Source organism: Eubalaena glacialis, chromosome 12 (assembly GCF_028564815.1).
Source record: "Eubalaena glacialis isolate mEubGla1 chromosome 12, mEubGla1.1.hap2.+ XY, whole genome shotgun sequence".
NCBI classification, from domain to species: Eukaryota; Metazoa; Chordata; class Mammalia; order Artiodactyla; family Balaenidae; genus Eubalaena; species Eubalaena glacialis.
The window spans coordinates 104,205,670-104,220,070 of record NC_083727.1 but is presented as its reverse complement, the minus strand read 5'-3'; the positions used below and the strand labels follow the sequence as shown (position 1 = coordinate 104,220,070).

General features: G+C 42.2%; 1 protein-coding gene across 4 annotated transcripts; it reads right to left on the bottom strand.

Annotated features, from left to right (window-relative positions):
* Window positions 1-4,490: 4,490 nt before the first annotated feature.
* On the bottom strand, window positions 4,491-7,872 carry TPBG (trophoblast glycoprotein). Of its 4 annotated transcripts, none has more exons than XM_061207493.1 (2): window positions 7,841-7,872; window positions 4,491-6,780 (listed from the first exon to the last, which is right to left on the bottom strand). In XM_061207493.1, the coding sequence occupies exon 2, from the start codon at window positions 6,446-6,448 to the stop codon at window positions 5,189-5,191; it is 1,260 nt and encodes a 419-aa protein (XP_061063476.1). In that variant the 5' UTR covers window positions 6,449-6,780; window positions 7,841-7,872; the 3' UTR covers window positions 4,491-5,188. The 4 variants fall into 4 exon arrangements, with proteins under 4 accessions (XP_061063476.1, XP_061063474.1, XP_061063475.1 ...); XM_061207491.1 differs by lacking the exon at window positions 7,841-7,872 and adding an exon at window positions 7,480-7,583; XM_061207492.1 differs by lacking the exon at window positions 7,841-7,872 and adding an exon at window positions 7,169-7,261.
* Window positions 7,873-14,401: the final 6,529 nt, after the last annotated feature.

The window sequence follows — 14,401 nt, the reverse complement described above, 5'->3', positions numbered from 1 at the left end:
AAAAATATTATAGTTGGTTATATTTTAAGCTCTGGCTTCCTTAAAAGCAAATGTATCCTTACATTCACCAAGTCCAAATGGGAACCACCAATAAATCCTATTATCAGAAAATGTCAGCTAAACTGCATTTCTGTTTTTATAAACACTTACATACAGGTTTGTGACATGGTAACCATGGTCCTGAATCCTATACCGCATTTTCATTTTCAGTAGCCAAGCAAACCTAATGAATTTGCCACGTGACACATTAAAAGGCACCGATGATAGATTTTTCTCAAAATTCACATAAGATGAGAAACCTTTTGTGATCTGTGGCATGCATGCTACAGGACATAGGGACTGTCATGAGTTTGGTCCTGTGTATGTAGAGACAGTGAACTGGCACAGCAGCAGCAGAGCTGCTGGGGTTTGGCCCGTCAGTCCGCTGGTTTTCCAGGGTGATGATGGATTTCCGTCGATTTGGATTCCCTGTTTGGTCTCGGTCCTCAGAGGATGGGTGGTAGCCTGCACCTGGAGTGGGTGCCAGCCGGGAGAGCCGAGCAGAGCATGCAAAGCTGACTGCTCACCTGGTGACTGACCGACTTCACGGCCCGTGAACTTGGTCTCATTTGTTTGGTGTTCTCACCAGCTGAGCTAACTCATCTTTTAAGATAGAATTACACAGGCTAGCACAGCTTTCCAGAGTTTTTTTTCTCTTCCAAAGAAAGATCACCATTAAATTTCCGAAATATTTCCTATCATACTATGGACTCAGAGGAGCTTTATGTAAGCATATTCAGGGGTCTGAAACTAATTTTTTGAATGCACTGAAAGTGACATTTAAACAAATATAGTGAATGTTTGAGCACAAAGCAAAAACAATAAAACAAATTCACGTCAATCGCCTTTTTTAAAATTAGACAAGAGAATTTCAAAGGTCTCAAGGTAGGTAATTAGCAATACCACCATGTGGCAAAAAAAGAACTAGAAAGGGAGTCTGGAACCCTGAGATCTAGTCCTGGTTGTTGCTATATAAGAATAATATGTCACAATTATCAGATTTTCATTTGTAGAATGGGAAACTGGGCGTGACACATTTAAGAGCGCATCCAATTTTGAAATACTAAGAATTCTTTTTCTTGTCAAAAATACATAAATCATATATTAAATATGTTTTTAAATCTAGATTTTTTTTAACCCATGACAAAATTAGAGCTTCTAAAATGTTTTAAGATAAAACAAAACATAAAACCAGCCTGCATTTTTAATCAAACATTACTAGGGATGGAAAAATACCTGTACAAAACATCCTCAAGGAGCTGTTTTTCTCCTCCTAAAAGACAGGATCACCGGGACAATACAGAATATATTGTCTTAAACTAATTATTTTCTAGTGCAGTGCTGCAGTATTACTGAAAGATTTTAAAAATACATCATCAAGGTATTTTTCATATATGATCTAGAAATATAATTTCCTCCTTCCCTCTCCTTTACTGTGAAAGATCCTTGCCCAAGTGTAAAAGTGAAACTTGAATCTCATCTGAAAAATGTCTCTCTTCACTGCAGGGTGCTGCTCTCTGAAGGCTGGATTTTGGAGCAGAAAGGAAGCACGGGCCAAACTGGTTTTAACTTGCAAACCAGCAGAAATGATAGGAAAGATTCCCAAGCTAGAGCTGCAAAGCCTCTGATGTCCTAAAGAAGGTAAGCCTCGTATTTGGAACCTTAGTCCAAAAGGGACAGAGTCAAACGGAATCCCTAAGGAAACAATCGTAGTTCATTTGGGACCTGCTTTTTTTCCACCCACTTTAATTAAAAAGTCAGAAAACAAAGCTGTAACTTATTTCCGATTAAATATTGAGATGAGCATAATCCACATTTGCTGCCAATCAAGGTATTTTAAAAGAATTTACCATTGATTTCAACCAATCCTTTCTCCACCTCTGAAAAAAAAAGAAATCTTGTCTATTATCGATAGTTATCAATTTAAGTAGCTCTTTTTTCTTTAAAAAATGTTATCAAATGTGCTTCAAAGACTCATTTTATAAGAAAGATCTATCAGTTATAAGGTGTAAATGTGCCTCATGGGTCACCATTGAGTCCCATGGGGCAGCAAAATTGATGATACATATATTAATGTTGCAAACTGAATTGTTACATTGAAAGGGGCGAGTTACAATTCAGGGTCAAATAGCTGTATTAGCCTAAATTCTTGCCACTTTAAATTGAAATGTATTGGACATTTTAATAGCTTTTTAAATTGAGGGATTTATCAAGTACTTAAATTTTTAAGTATTTTTCTGACTTTCTTCAAATGAAACTTGTAAAGGATAAATGAAGGGTGTTTTCTGCTGAAACCTTTGGTAAGCTGAGTAATAAAATGTATCACCAACCAAAATAATTTTTAAAAATGGACTATTTATAGGCTTCTAGGATCAATAATGCATAATGGTACTAAGGAACAGTGTTTAAAACAAGTGCACTTAAAGCAATACATTGATTTCCTTTTTTGCCTATAATCCTTATTGGATTTATATAGCACCTATCTGCCAAGGAACTCAGAATGCCTTATAAGCTTATAGACTTAGAGTATTATGACTACACAATAGCAATTGTTTTCAAACAGTAATATTTTTTACCTTAAGAATGTCTATTGCCATGTATTGGGGAAGAGCAAGCAGTGATATGATATAAAATTGGGAAGTTGATACAAAGGAAGAAGCAAGGGGGTGAAAAAGAAGCAGGAAATCATAAACTTCAAAAAAGCCATCACCTAATGGGCAAAAACTCGGCTTCACTGTATCACAAATTCTGCTTCAGTGAGTTGATGACGAGAAAAGCTAGATTGACAAATCTACCGCTTTCCCGGATGTTAGATAGAGCTCAGTTTTTAACTGTTAGATTATCACATGATGGAGGAGAAATCATTCTTCTGAACGGAGACTCTATAAATATTACAATTTGTTGTTTTCTACAATAGCAGCAGACTTACCAATGAAAGCCCCATCGGCAGTGTATTCCTAAAATGGTGTGCTTTAATTTATTAGATGTTTTCGCTAGTTTTTGGCTATGTTTTGGCATCACTCTTAGGAAATAATGGCAGCCAGCCAGTTTATGAATTCCTGTTGAACATTTAAAATGTTTAATGGAATATTAAGTACCATATATTTAACCTTTTCTTAGGTAATTATAGGATCTGATGTATAACCCCAAAATAATGCATACTATTTCATAAAATGAGCCTTAGGAAACTTAATATAGTTAAAAATAAAACATCGTATTCTGTCTGTCTAATCTAATCTAAACAAGGAACAGATTCAGATATTTTTAGCTCTATTTTGAAAACTTCTGAATTTAACTCAAAGAGGGAAAAGGTTTCTATGCTTCTATTGTAAAAAAGATTTCTAGAACTAAAGTACTATCTAATCCTATTTCATTTATAAAAGTATGGAAACCTACATTTTATTTCAAATATAAAACACTCCAGAACATGACCATTTTAAAGGGAAAGAAGGGCCCTAAGACTTACTGACACAAGTTTACCTATACTTTAAATTAAGCAATAATGGCTAAATTAAAAGTCACTTTATAGAAGAGTTTAGAGATTAATGGAATTTACTTTTAAACTTACTTGGCAAATAATAAACTGTGGAAAAAAAGAAAATCTTGTCTATTATTGACAATATCACTTGATTAACCAATTGCTTTTATTTACACCTAAGTGTGATTTATTCTTCACAAAGGTGTGTATACTAACACAGAGTTTAGCTAAAATCAAAATGTCCCCAAATTCTTAAGTGCTGAACTGAACATAAGAACCTATGATTAGTTGAGACACTCGTATGTAAACATAGACAGTTACCTCTGGTTATTTCCTCAAATTCATATCCTACCATAACAATTTTTTAAACACATTAGCAGAGTCTCTGATAATCAAACTATCAACCCTATAGGTTCCATTTTAAGCATTTAAAAAAATATATTCTCAGGAAAATCTAAGTTCCAATTTACATTATGACCTTATAAATTTTTAAAGTTACTCTTTTAAATCTTTTATTTTAGAATATTCTGTGTCTTAAGATACTTCATTTTCACACATTTATTTGCATTATATTTGTTTCGTACTCTGCTCTAAAAATCCACAGAACAATTTCACATGGAGAGTTTTATTACGTAAATAATTTTGTTCTGTCCTAACAACTTAGTCTAGAAAAAGCCCCACACTGTGAACTGCTTATCATACAGAACTCTTCCCTCTTACCAACTTTATAATGCTTTTACAAAATTGTTTAATGAATAGCATTAACTTTCACATGAATATTCAAATTCTCTATGTAAACCCTGAAAGGATCCACCATCTCAAAACTATCTCCAAGGTCTGTCTGTATAAGACACTGCTCCCATTTCATTCTCAGCTATAATAACTAATACCTTAATTATCATCAGAACCAAGACCATTTAATATCGCTGCCCCTAATCTTTTTTTCAAATAGGAAACTTGAACACAACTGTAATTCTTTTAAGAATCTTTATTGAATTTTTTCTGAACAATTTAGTTTGCTGGCTCTCGATGCAGTTTATAAAAAAACTTCAGCACAGTTTCATATAAACTGCAATCAAAAAAGTAACTTGTCAAAGAAGTTATCTGAAGTTGCAAGTTATTTTTTGTAATATGCAGAACAGGAAAATGTAAGCATGCTCTCGGATGCAGGCGCTCCTGTGTGCTATGGAGTTACTTTGAAGAGCTTGCTAAGGTCTGCGGGCAGTTTATGGAATGCAATCATTCTCTCCACAATTTTGGTACATGAGAATAAAACTGATATTTATGAAATACGTCTTTTTCTCAAAAAAGTTGAGGCAGCTTTTGTTGAATGCTATCTGTGGGAGTACACTTGATAACCTTGAACTGTACTAAGAGAAACAGACAGCCAGGAGGCCACGTTCATGCTGAAACTTGAAAACATCCCTCTAGACGTGTTGATTTCCCAGAAAAGGAAGAGGATAAAACACTAAGCACAGTTGTTCATTGTCTTACAGTAGCAGAACACACCAAGAAACTTTACATAAGAAGGGAGCAAATTCCCTTCACTGCTTTCAGTCAAGGTCAGTGGCGGCTACAGTGGAGGGTGGAGGTGGAGCCAGCCTAGGACAGGATAAAAGCTGAAGTCTACATCTCATGCATAGTTGTCCTTGTTCTGTCCTCGCGTGGTTCTCAGACATCCGAATTAGAACTGAGGTTTGTTAACCTGGGGTCCGCATTGATTTCATATCTGTAATGATACCCTTCCATGTGATCCCTGCAGGCATCTCTGATGTTATGCATCCACTTTTTTATCCCTTTGCGGTTCAAATACAAAACCAGTAGAAAAATGGCGCCTATCAGGGCTAAAACAATACCCAGGAAGACGTAAGACGTCTGCAGGGATGGAGGAAGGATAGGGTCACATTCCAGGTCGGAGCTGTCGAGTTCCAAGAGGACCCGATTCCTCATTTTTTCCGGGAATGCACAGGTGAGCCTGGCTTTGCCCTGCACTACGTCTGTCTCCTTGAGCCAGGCCACCATGTCCGCCATGTGGCAATCACAGACCCAGGGATTGTCGTCCAGGAAGACCCTGACGTGGGGCAGGCTCTGCAGCTCTGCCAGGGTGCCGTTGTGCAGGACCTTGAGGGCGTTGTTCTCCAGGTGGAGGCTTTCGAGGTGTGTCAGGTTGCGGAAGGACACGTAGGTCAGGCTCACCAGCGAGTTGTTGCGCAGGTCCAGGTGCCTGAGGCCGGGCAGCTGGGCCAGGACGTCGCGGGGCAGGTAGAGGAGGTGGTTGCTGACCAGCTCCAGGCGGCGGAGCCCGCGCAGCGCGTGGCCTGCTCCCAGGGCCGCTGCCACCGTACCCTCAAAGCTCCGGTTCTGCAGCTCGGCCGCAGGGGGCACGATGCGGTTCAGGAGCAGTTCCACCAAGGGGCTGGGGGCCGCGACGCTGGCGTTGCCGCCCGAGAAGGCGAAGGGGCTGAGGTCGGCCAGCGGGTTGTGGCTGAGGTCGAGCTGGCGCAGGCTGGGCAGATGCTCGAAGGCGCCGGCGCGCACCTCCTCCAGGTGGCTGCCGCTGAGGTTGAGCGCGGCCAGCTCGGCCAGCGGCGGCCGGCGGGCGAAGGCCCCGGCGGGGAGCACGGCCAGCTGATTGCCGGTGAGGAAGAGGTTGCGCACGTAGGGGGGCAGGTCCGCGGGCACCTCGGTCAGGTTGCGGTTCACGCACTTGACGGTGCGCGCCGCCTCGGAGCACTCGCACGCCGGGGGGCATCGGCCCGGCAGCTGGGGCTGGGCGGACGCCGCGGAGACCGGGAACGCCGAGGAGGTGGAGGAAGACGCGGAGGAGGGGAGGGAGGACGAGGAGACCCAGCCCAGGAGGACCAGCGCCAGCCGTGCCAGCCGCAGCCTCCCGTCCCCGGCGGCGGGGCCCCGGGAGCACCCCCCAGGCATCGCGGCTCGGGTCTCCCCGGAGCTGGGCTGGGACGCTGCCCGCTCCGAAGGTTCGGGAGGTTGGGCCCGGAGGGCGCGGGCCGGCCGGAAGCGTCTGGAGAAAACTTTCCTCTTGTGGAAGCTGAGGAGGGCCGCCGCTGCCGCCGGAACTTGGCTAAGCCCCTCGCCACCGGGCGTCCCCCTCCCGGGGCCGAGTCCCCCGCCCCTTCCCTCCAGAAAGTACGCACGGCGGGTCGGGACGCTCAGCTCCGCGCTCCGCTTCCAGCGGCCGCCCCCGGGGGGCACCTCCTCGCCTCTTTTGTTGGCGCCTCGCGCAGGATCCGCGGCGCGACCTGGGACAAGCGGGAGAGAAGCGTGAGGGGCAGCGGCGCCCGCAGCTCCCCGAGTGCAGGAACCGGCCTCTGCCAGCCAAGTCGTCCCCACTCGGTACCCGAGACCTCCCTCCTTTAAGCCCGTCCGAGCCTCGCCGCCTCCAGCGCGCCACGCAGATCCGTACCCGGGAGTGGGGCGCGCGACCCGAGATGCCGGAGCGCAAAGTCTGCCTTCTGCTGCGGCCCCTGCTATATATACCCTTCCAGCTCCCGCCCTCCTCCTTTCCCGATACGACTCGTCCCCACCCCCCTCCCCCGCATCGAACTTCTCGCTTAATCCCCAGCGCCTCCCGGCCAAACTTCTCACTCTCCCAGCTCCTTCCCCCCACCGTCTCCGCAGACGACTTGCCTTCCGGGGTCTCCGCCCCCTGCCCGGACTTCTCCTCCCGGTCCAGGTGAGGATGAGAGGGAAGTTTCCTGTTACAGGAGTATTTCGATCTCTCAGAACCCTCTTGGATTAAGTGGAGGAGCGGATAGCTGGCGCCCCCCAGCCGGCGCCCCCGCCAGCCCCTCGGATCCGGGGGCGTTCCAGTCCTCTCCAACAGGGAGGGGAGAGGCCGCGAACAAAGCGACGGCGGAACCCTGACCTGCGCTCCTCTCCTGCCCGAGGATGGGGAGGGGCCCCGGAGCCGCCTCCTCCGCCCGCTCCCCACCGCTCACCTCCGCGCGCCCGCCGCCTCCCGAGACAACTCCCGGTCCCACCAGAGTCGCGGGGACTTCTCGGGTCCGACCTGCGCGCCGACTCTCCTTGCACCCCAGCCCCAGGCCCAACCTCCGCAGCTGGGAAAAACCAATCCGGGGGGCGGGGGAGGGCAGGCCTGCCGGAGGGGCTGCTCCGGCCGCGCGGCCAGCCTCGGCAGACCTCGGTGGGGGGATTGAATAAAGGGGGGGGGGGTCTGCGCTGCGCACCTCCTCCTGGTGGAAACTGACGAGGAATGCGCCGGAAAAGGTGAGGGAATCCCTTCTTCTCCCCCTTCCCCGACATCCTTTGGTGGTTCCTCGTTTTGCATACTGGACTTACCTTGGACAGGAACAAAACCGCTGGTGAATCTCGTGGAATTCGTCCTGATTCGGGCACTTAAGGCAGTAACCGGGTAGATTTAGGCGTGACAGAGCAACGCGAAGCAGCAGCGTAAAGAAGGGAGCTGAAAATGCACAGCGGCAGCGGTAAAACGCCCAGCAGCCTGCAAGGGAGTTTCGCAGTCTTCCCACCAAAGTGATAACGTTAGACTGCCGACTTCAGATTTAGGTGTAATTAACGCGTCCCTACCTGTCCCGCCCCCGCACTTCTCCGGATAGTTACGGAACTTGTGAAGGGAGAGAGCTAACTTTAAGAAGAAGGGGGGGAAAAGATTGGTGGAGAAGAGATTCACTCTTGATTCATGAGCTTTTCCCTTCCCCAAATTAAAAGCAGAAGGAAGAAAACGGCCGCCAAAGCGTCCTAGAAACAAAAGGCATACAGAGAGGACGTGAGTCACCCGGAAAGCGGACCCTCCCCGCTCACCAGATGTAGCAGCGATGTGTCAGTGCAAGTCACTTAAGATGGGAGAGCTCATGGGGTGGGAGTGGGAGGGAGGCCGCCTGGGGAGAGCAGAAGTTTGGTACCAATGTCTAACGCCCCAGGAGGCGCCAGGTAGGCAGGGAACCCAGAGGCTGAAGTCGGGAAAGGAGACTCTGAATGACTTGAGTATAGGGGGGATTTGTTACATCGGAGAGGTTTGGGGTCCTGCAAGCTCAATCCTTGCTCTCTCAGTGACTCTGTATCTACTTTCTCCCGATCAGATAATTTCCCTGAAAGGATGAGAAGGTGCTGGTTATTCAAGGCTTGTTCATTTTAGAAAGAAAATGGCAATTAGAGAAAACAGTTGGGGAAATTAAGATCTGGTAATATGAAAAGGATCGAATAAAGAATGCCGAAGTTTGTGCCTGTGACGTGTGCCTTTAGTGTGACAAAAGGCCCCAACTCTCAAGTTGATTCCTTATTACTTTTGTGGGAAGAGATAGTCTGCAGAGCCAGTAGCCAAAATGACCCAGACAAGACCTGGAGGGGTTGGAGACTGCAACGGTTTGTGCAAAAAGCCAGTTTTGTTCACTTGTATCTTCAGCACGTTTATCTAAATCTCTTTTTCTTGTTTTTAAAAGTGTTTTTTAACACGAATGTGAAACACTTTGACAAAAGAATCTGAAAAGCTGCAGTGATGTTCTGTATCCCTATGGTGGTGGTGGTTACATAAATCTATACATGTGTCAAAATTCATAGAACTTTGTACACCGAAAAGAATCAGTTCTATGATAATTTTTAAACAAAAGTAATTACTCATGGGAAAAAAACTGTAGTAATGCTCTGGCATGATATTAATTCTGGTTCTGCTCTGTTAAGGAGAGTGAGAAGCACTTTAGAATTTAGAAAGATATATTCTCATCCGATCTTAGAGTCAACTCGGCAGTATAGATACCATTAGTACTATTGTCTTGTTATTCGTGTTGTTATTCTGTTTTACAAATGAAAAAACTGGGGCTCTGAACTGAGCATAGCTAGCATTGACCGTGTCTTTTACTTGCCAAGCCCTGTGCTGATCACTTTACAGAAATTATCTGTTTTGTTCTTCCCATCAGTACTCAGGTAGGTTCTCTCACTGCAGTTTTAAAGAGGAGAGAAACTGAGGCAGGAATAAATTATGTAACTTGTTCTAATGTGTGGTGGAGGTAGGGACCAGGCCCAGATTTGTCTGCTTTTCTTAAATATCTCACATTCCGCCTCTAGGCAAAATTGAGGAGTTTGTGCAAAGTCCTACTCTGTATCACTTAGGCACAACCAGAGCCTCTCCCCTGGTTCTCTTTCTCCTGATTTTCTTCTACTTGCCTGCAGCTGGCAGTTGGTTATGGCTGCTGAATCAGGACTCAGAAATTTGGGGTCATTTTTAGCTCCACCACTTATTCATTGTGTGGCTTCTGTATACCTCTGTTTCTTAATCTGTAAAATAGGACCACTAATAAAACGTTGTGGCATTTCCATGAGAATTGAGATAGCAGGCAAAACTGCCTGTTGTTTTTGTGTTCTTCTTAATTACTCGCCCTCTCGCCATTTATTGTGCACCCACCATATCCCTGTAACTGTGTTAGTGATAGGAATCCAAGGATGAATAGTCTAAGGTCTCCTTCAAGTAGAGTTGCCAGATTTAGCAAATAAAAATACAGGACACTCAGCTAAACTTGAATTTCAGATACACGATGAATGATTTTTTAGTATGAATATGTCCCACGCAATATTTGGGATGTACTTACACTAAAAAATTTTGTTCTTTACCTGAAATTCGAATTTAACTGGGCATCCTGTATTTGGTCTGGTGACAAAGGAGTTCATAACCTGGTGGAAGAAACACAGAAACAAGAGCTTTCAATGCAGAACATTGAATGCAGTTTAGTATGTGTATCTTTCCAATCTCTCTCTTTGCATATATTTTACTTCTGTTTTTGCTATTTTTTTATATGAATGGGATCATAGTATATGTATTATTCATGATTTTTTTTTAGTTTTAAAACAACCATATATCATTCTGTGTCCATACATATAGGTATGCTTTCTTCTTTATTTTATAGACTGCAAAATATTCTGTACTGTGGATTGTTTTGCCACATTTTTTAACTGCCCTATTGAAAGACATTAAGATCAGTAACTACTTTTTAAAGAAGTTTCCTTCAAGTGAGAAAAACGTACTAGGATCAGTTCTATTTTGATTGTCTTCAGCATCTAATTATCCGGAATTATCATACTTGCTTTACTCCTGACAGCTTGAAAATTTTTTTGTGCATGATGCTATTTACATGCTCTAAAGCAGAACAGAGAATTTCAGAGCACATTTTCCCCCATCTATTCTTCCATTCCAAAATAAAATAAGAAGGATCTGAATGTCCTGATGGAGAAGAACCAATCTAGTGTATTTCATAGGTCATTTTGTAGCCTCCAGGAAAATGTCTCTGCACTATTATTTATTTAGCACATTGTTTCTGCAGGAACCGTTTTTCTTCTAATGACCCAAAGGAAGGTCATTAGTAAATTTTTGAAATATTGCTGCTAAATCCTGGGAAGGCAAGGAATAATGTATTTTTTTTAAATGATGGGTGATTATGGCTACCCTCATAGTAACTAGAAGAGAGAAACCATGTGGTGCAAGCATGGACGAACATCAAGGTTATTTAAGACTAGTTAATTTTGGTCTCTGCCTTAAATTAGCAAAGGAGTTGATAAAGGTGAACACTCTCAAATCTAAAAAATTTCTCAAACAAAATCAAACATTGGTGAATGTCAAACACACATGTCGTAAAACCGTGAACCAACCCTTAAAACCAGAACAATCAACTTGACAGTCAATTTGGGGGGAAAAATATATTTTAATTGTTAACGATTAAAAAGAAAACTCTTCTCATGTGCTGATTTCAAATCATTTGAGAAAGAAATAAGCTTCTTGTCTGAGATATATAAACTAAATTAAGTAAACTATTAACTAGGGAATGGGTTGAAAAGGACATATTTGTTTCATGAGTCAGTACAATGGGGGTTGGAGCTAGTAAAAGAAAAATATAGGAAAGACATTTCAGGATTTATCAGAAATTAAATAAATACTAAAGAAAGAACAAGCTAAAAGGCTGTAAAATTGGAAAGGTTAAACTGGATGTAAATATGTGATTCTTCAAGGATGAGAAAACCTTGAAACATAAATAAAACAATTATATAACAATCTGCAGAACTTTCCAAATAGTGAACATTACAGGATTATTCAGCTTTAAGTGTATTTAACTTTTTAAGTCGTTACTGTATGCCCTCCAGCTATTTGATGTTCTTGGGGTACAGAGGTAAATAGGATAAAAATCCCTGTCTTCAGATAACTCACAGTCTAGTGGTGAAGGCACACTACCTAACAGTTACAAAACATATGGTGACTGCAAGGGTCATGGTGGAGTGGGGAGACTGGAGAAGACTTCATGGGGGAAGTAATGCCTGAACTGCATTTTGAAGTATTAGTAGGAACTTGCTAGGCAAAAGATTGGCAAGTTGGTGAAAAGACTTAGAGAACTTGTTCAGTTCTAGAGACTACGTGGGGAAGAGCACAGCACGCATTGGAGAGAGTGGTACAAGGCCAGATTTGAAACACGGTGGGATCAGATTACTGCCCTCTATTGGAAAAAGTTTGATTTCATCCTATAGAGCTGGGGAGCCTGCGAAGATATTTAGCAGGGGAACAACGTGATCAGATGTGCATTTTACAAAGATCACCTCTGCAATCTGTTTGAAGGGTAGGTTATAGGCAGAGAGACTGAGGGCAGGGAGAGAAATTGGGAGATCCAAGTGATGCATGTTGGAGAACTAAACTAAAGCAGTGTTAAAAGATTGACAAGACAGGAACAGATTATATAGACCAGTGGTTCTCAACAGGGTGACACGGCCCCTAGTGGGCATTTTGGATATTTGTGGAGGCATTTTCTGGTTCCCACAATCATTGGGGAGAGCTACTGGCCTTTAGTGTGTACAGGACAGGGATGTTAGCTATCCTGCGATTAGAGAGACAATATCATACAATGAAAAATTATGCTTCTTCCCACATGACTTTCAAGTATCCATCTAGGCACTCTTGTAGGTGAAAAACCTGATTATAATCATCTCAGCCTAGAAAGAACTCCATTCTACATTTAAATTGCAAATAGTTATAAAATGGTTTTAATATACACTGAATTTTCCAGGAATGCAGCTACCATGTTCGTTGAAGAAAAAATATTGTTTTGTTTGGGACTCTACCAAAATTTTATCTCTGACAGCTATGCCACTCATGCTATTTGAGACACTAATACAACCCAACTGTATCAGTGTGCATTTGTATTTATTGCATTTACAGTAATTCTTATTTCAGAATGTCTAATGTAAAGGCAAACTATTATCTTTTCACTATTCATTTGAATCTTAGTCTAATTTCTCTTAAATCCTAGCCTGTTTATAAGTAGGTGGAAGTAAATTACCACTTCATTAGATCTTCTAGTATAGTTATTTATATGTTATACTACATGTTAGTTAACATTTAATTATGCTCCTCTTATTTCCCTCTTATAGTTAGTATAATATATATTTTAAAATTGGTGTGAAGGTATGCTTTATATAAAGGGGCTTTATAAAATACTTGTTTTAAAAAGTTTGAAAGTAATCTGTATAGATACTTAAGAGGTAGAATCTATAAATCTTGGTGATTTATTCAATATGGAGGTGAGAATACAGGCATTTATAATTCTAGAACATGTAATATAATAGATAGTTTCTCTATTTTAAATGATGCCCAAGAGAAATCCTAATAACCCTAGATTGAAGAGTCAAATTTGACTGTAAGGAAGCTGAAAAATACCTGGAGTAAATGATAGAACAGTGAATTTATTTGCTTGAAGAAGACCTGGCTTATTTGGTTGAAATTATTGTCTTTTCAAAAGAAATTGTGATTAAATATTTAAATCAGCAGTGTTACCTAATACTCTTTTTCTAATGTAAATTAATTCAACTTTGAAGTTGACATTGAAGATTTTCCATTTCTCTAGTCCTTGCCCAAACTGGGTTCTAAACCAAAACTGGAATTCAGCCAAGCAATGGGAGCAGTTGCAGTTGTAGCTACCATCCAAATTTAATTAATTTCAATTAAATTTAATACAGTTCAATAAATGTTTACTAATGTAGCTTTTTTGTATGGAATTCACTTTGTCTTCCAAACAGAGCCACCTCCAAAGCCAGAAATTTTCCTTAAAAATTTTCTAATCCTGGCACATTGACAGGCAATCTATTGCATGTCCATGGCAGAGGTTCAGCAGATAGACTTGGGCCAAAACTCAGATATATGACCCAGGTGTCTCTAATCTATTTTACAAGTCTTATCCAGTGAGCTAAAGCACATAGGTCAATAAGTTGCCTGCTAGCACTGCTTGAAATAGTCAAAGCCAATAAGTGAATATTTATCAGATTTGGTTTAGCTCCCCATATAAAAGTCCAGGAAGAGAAGGCTAAAAATATTGTGTGTTTTGGAATAGAATTTTATCACATTACCTTGGCAGTGAAAAAAAGAATGAAGTTAAAGAGTTTAACTAGAGAGACAAAATCAAGCCAGCATCAAATCATATGGCCTGAACAGTGGGTGGGTGTTGAGTATGTGTTTTCTATATTTAATAACAAAATATTTTAATTAATTTAAAATGGTAGAATAAAGGAGTTGGGTGCAAAGGGCATGTCAGAGGATACCTATTATTGAACTTGAACAAAAGCCTGCTGGAGGAATGTGTGACATCAGGAGGTACTTGAACCCACAAAATATTGGTGTGATGACATTTGCAAAGACGTGATATTCAAAATAGTTTACAACTAGTATGGCACAGCCACTGACCGGTAAGTGTTCAATAATCAGGGTGCCACCCGTCAACAAGCAGTAGGGCTTTGGTGTTGCAAGCTGCCTGAATACAAACAATTATATATATACTGAAGGTTTCCTATTCTCTTGGCACCCTCCACAGTACAGGCATCATTAAAATTGTTCCATAACTTCGAAGCTTTACTCTA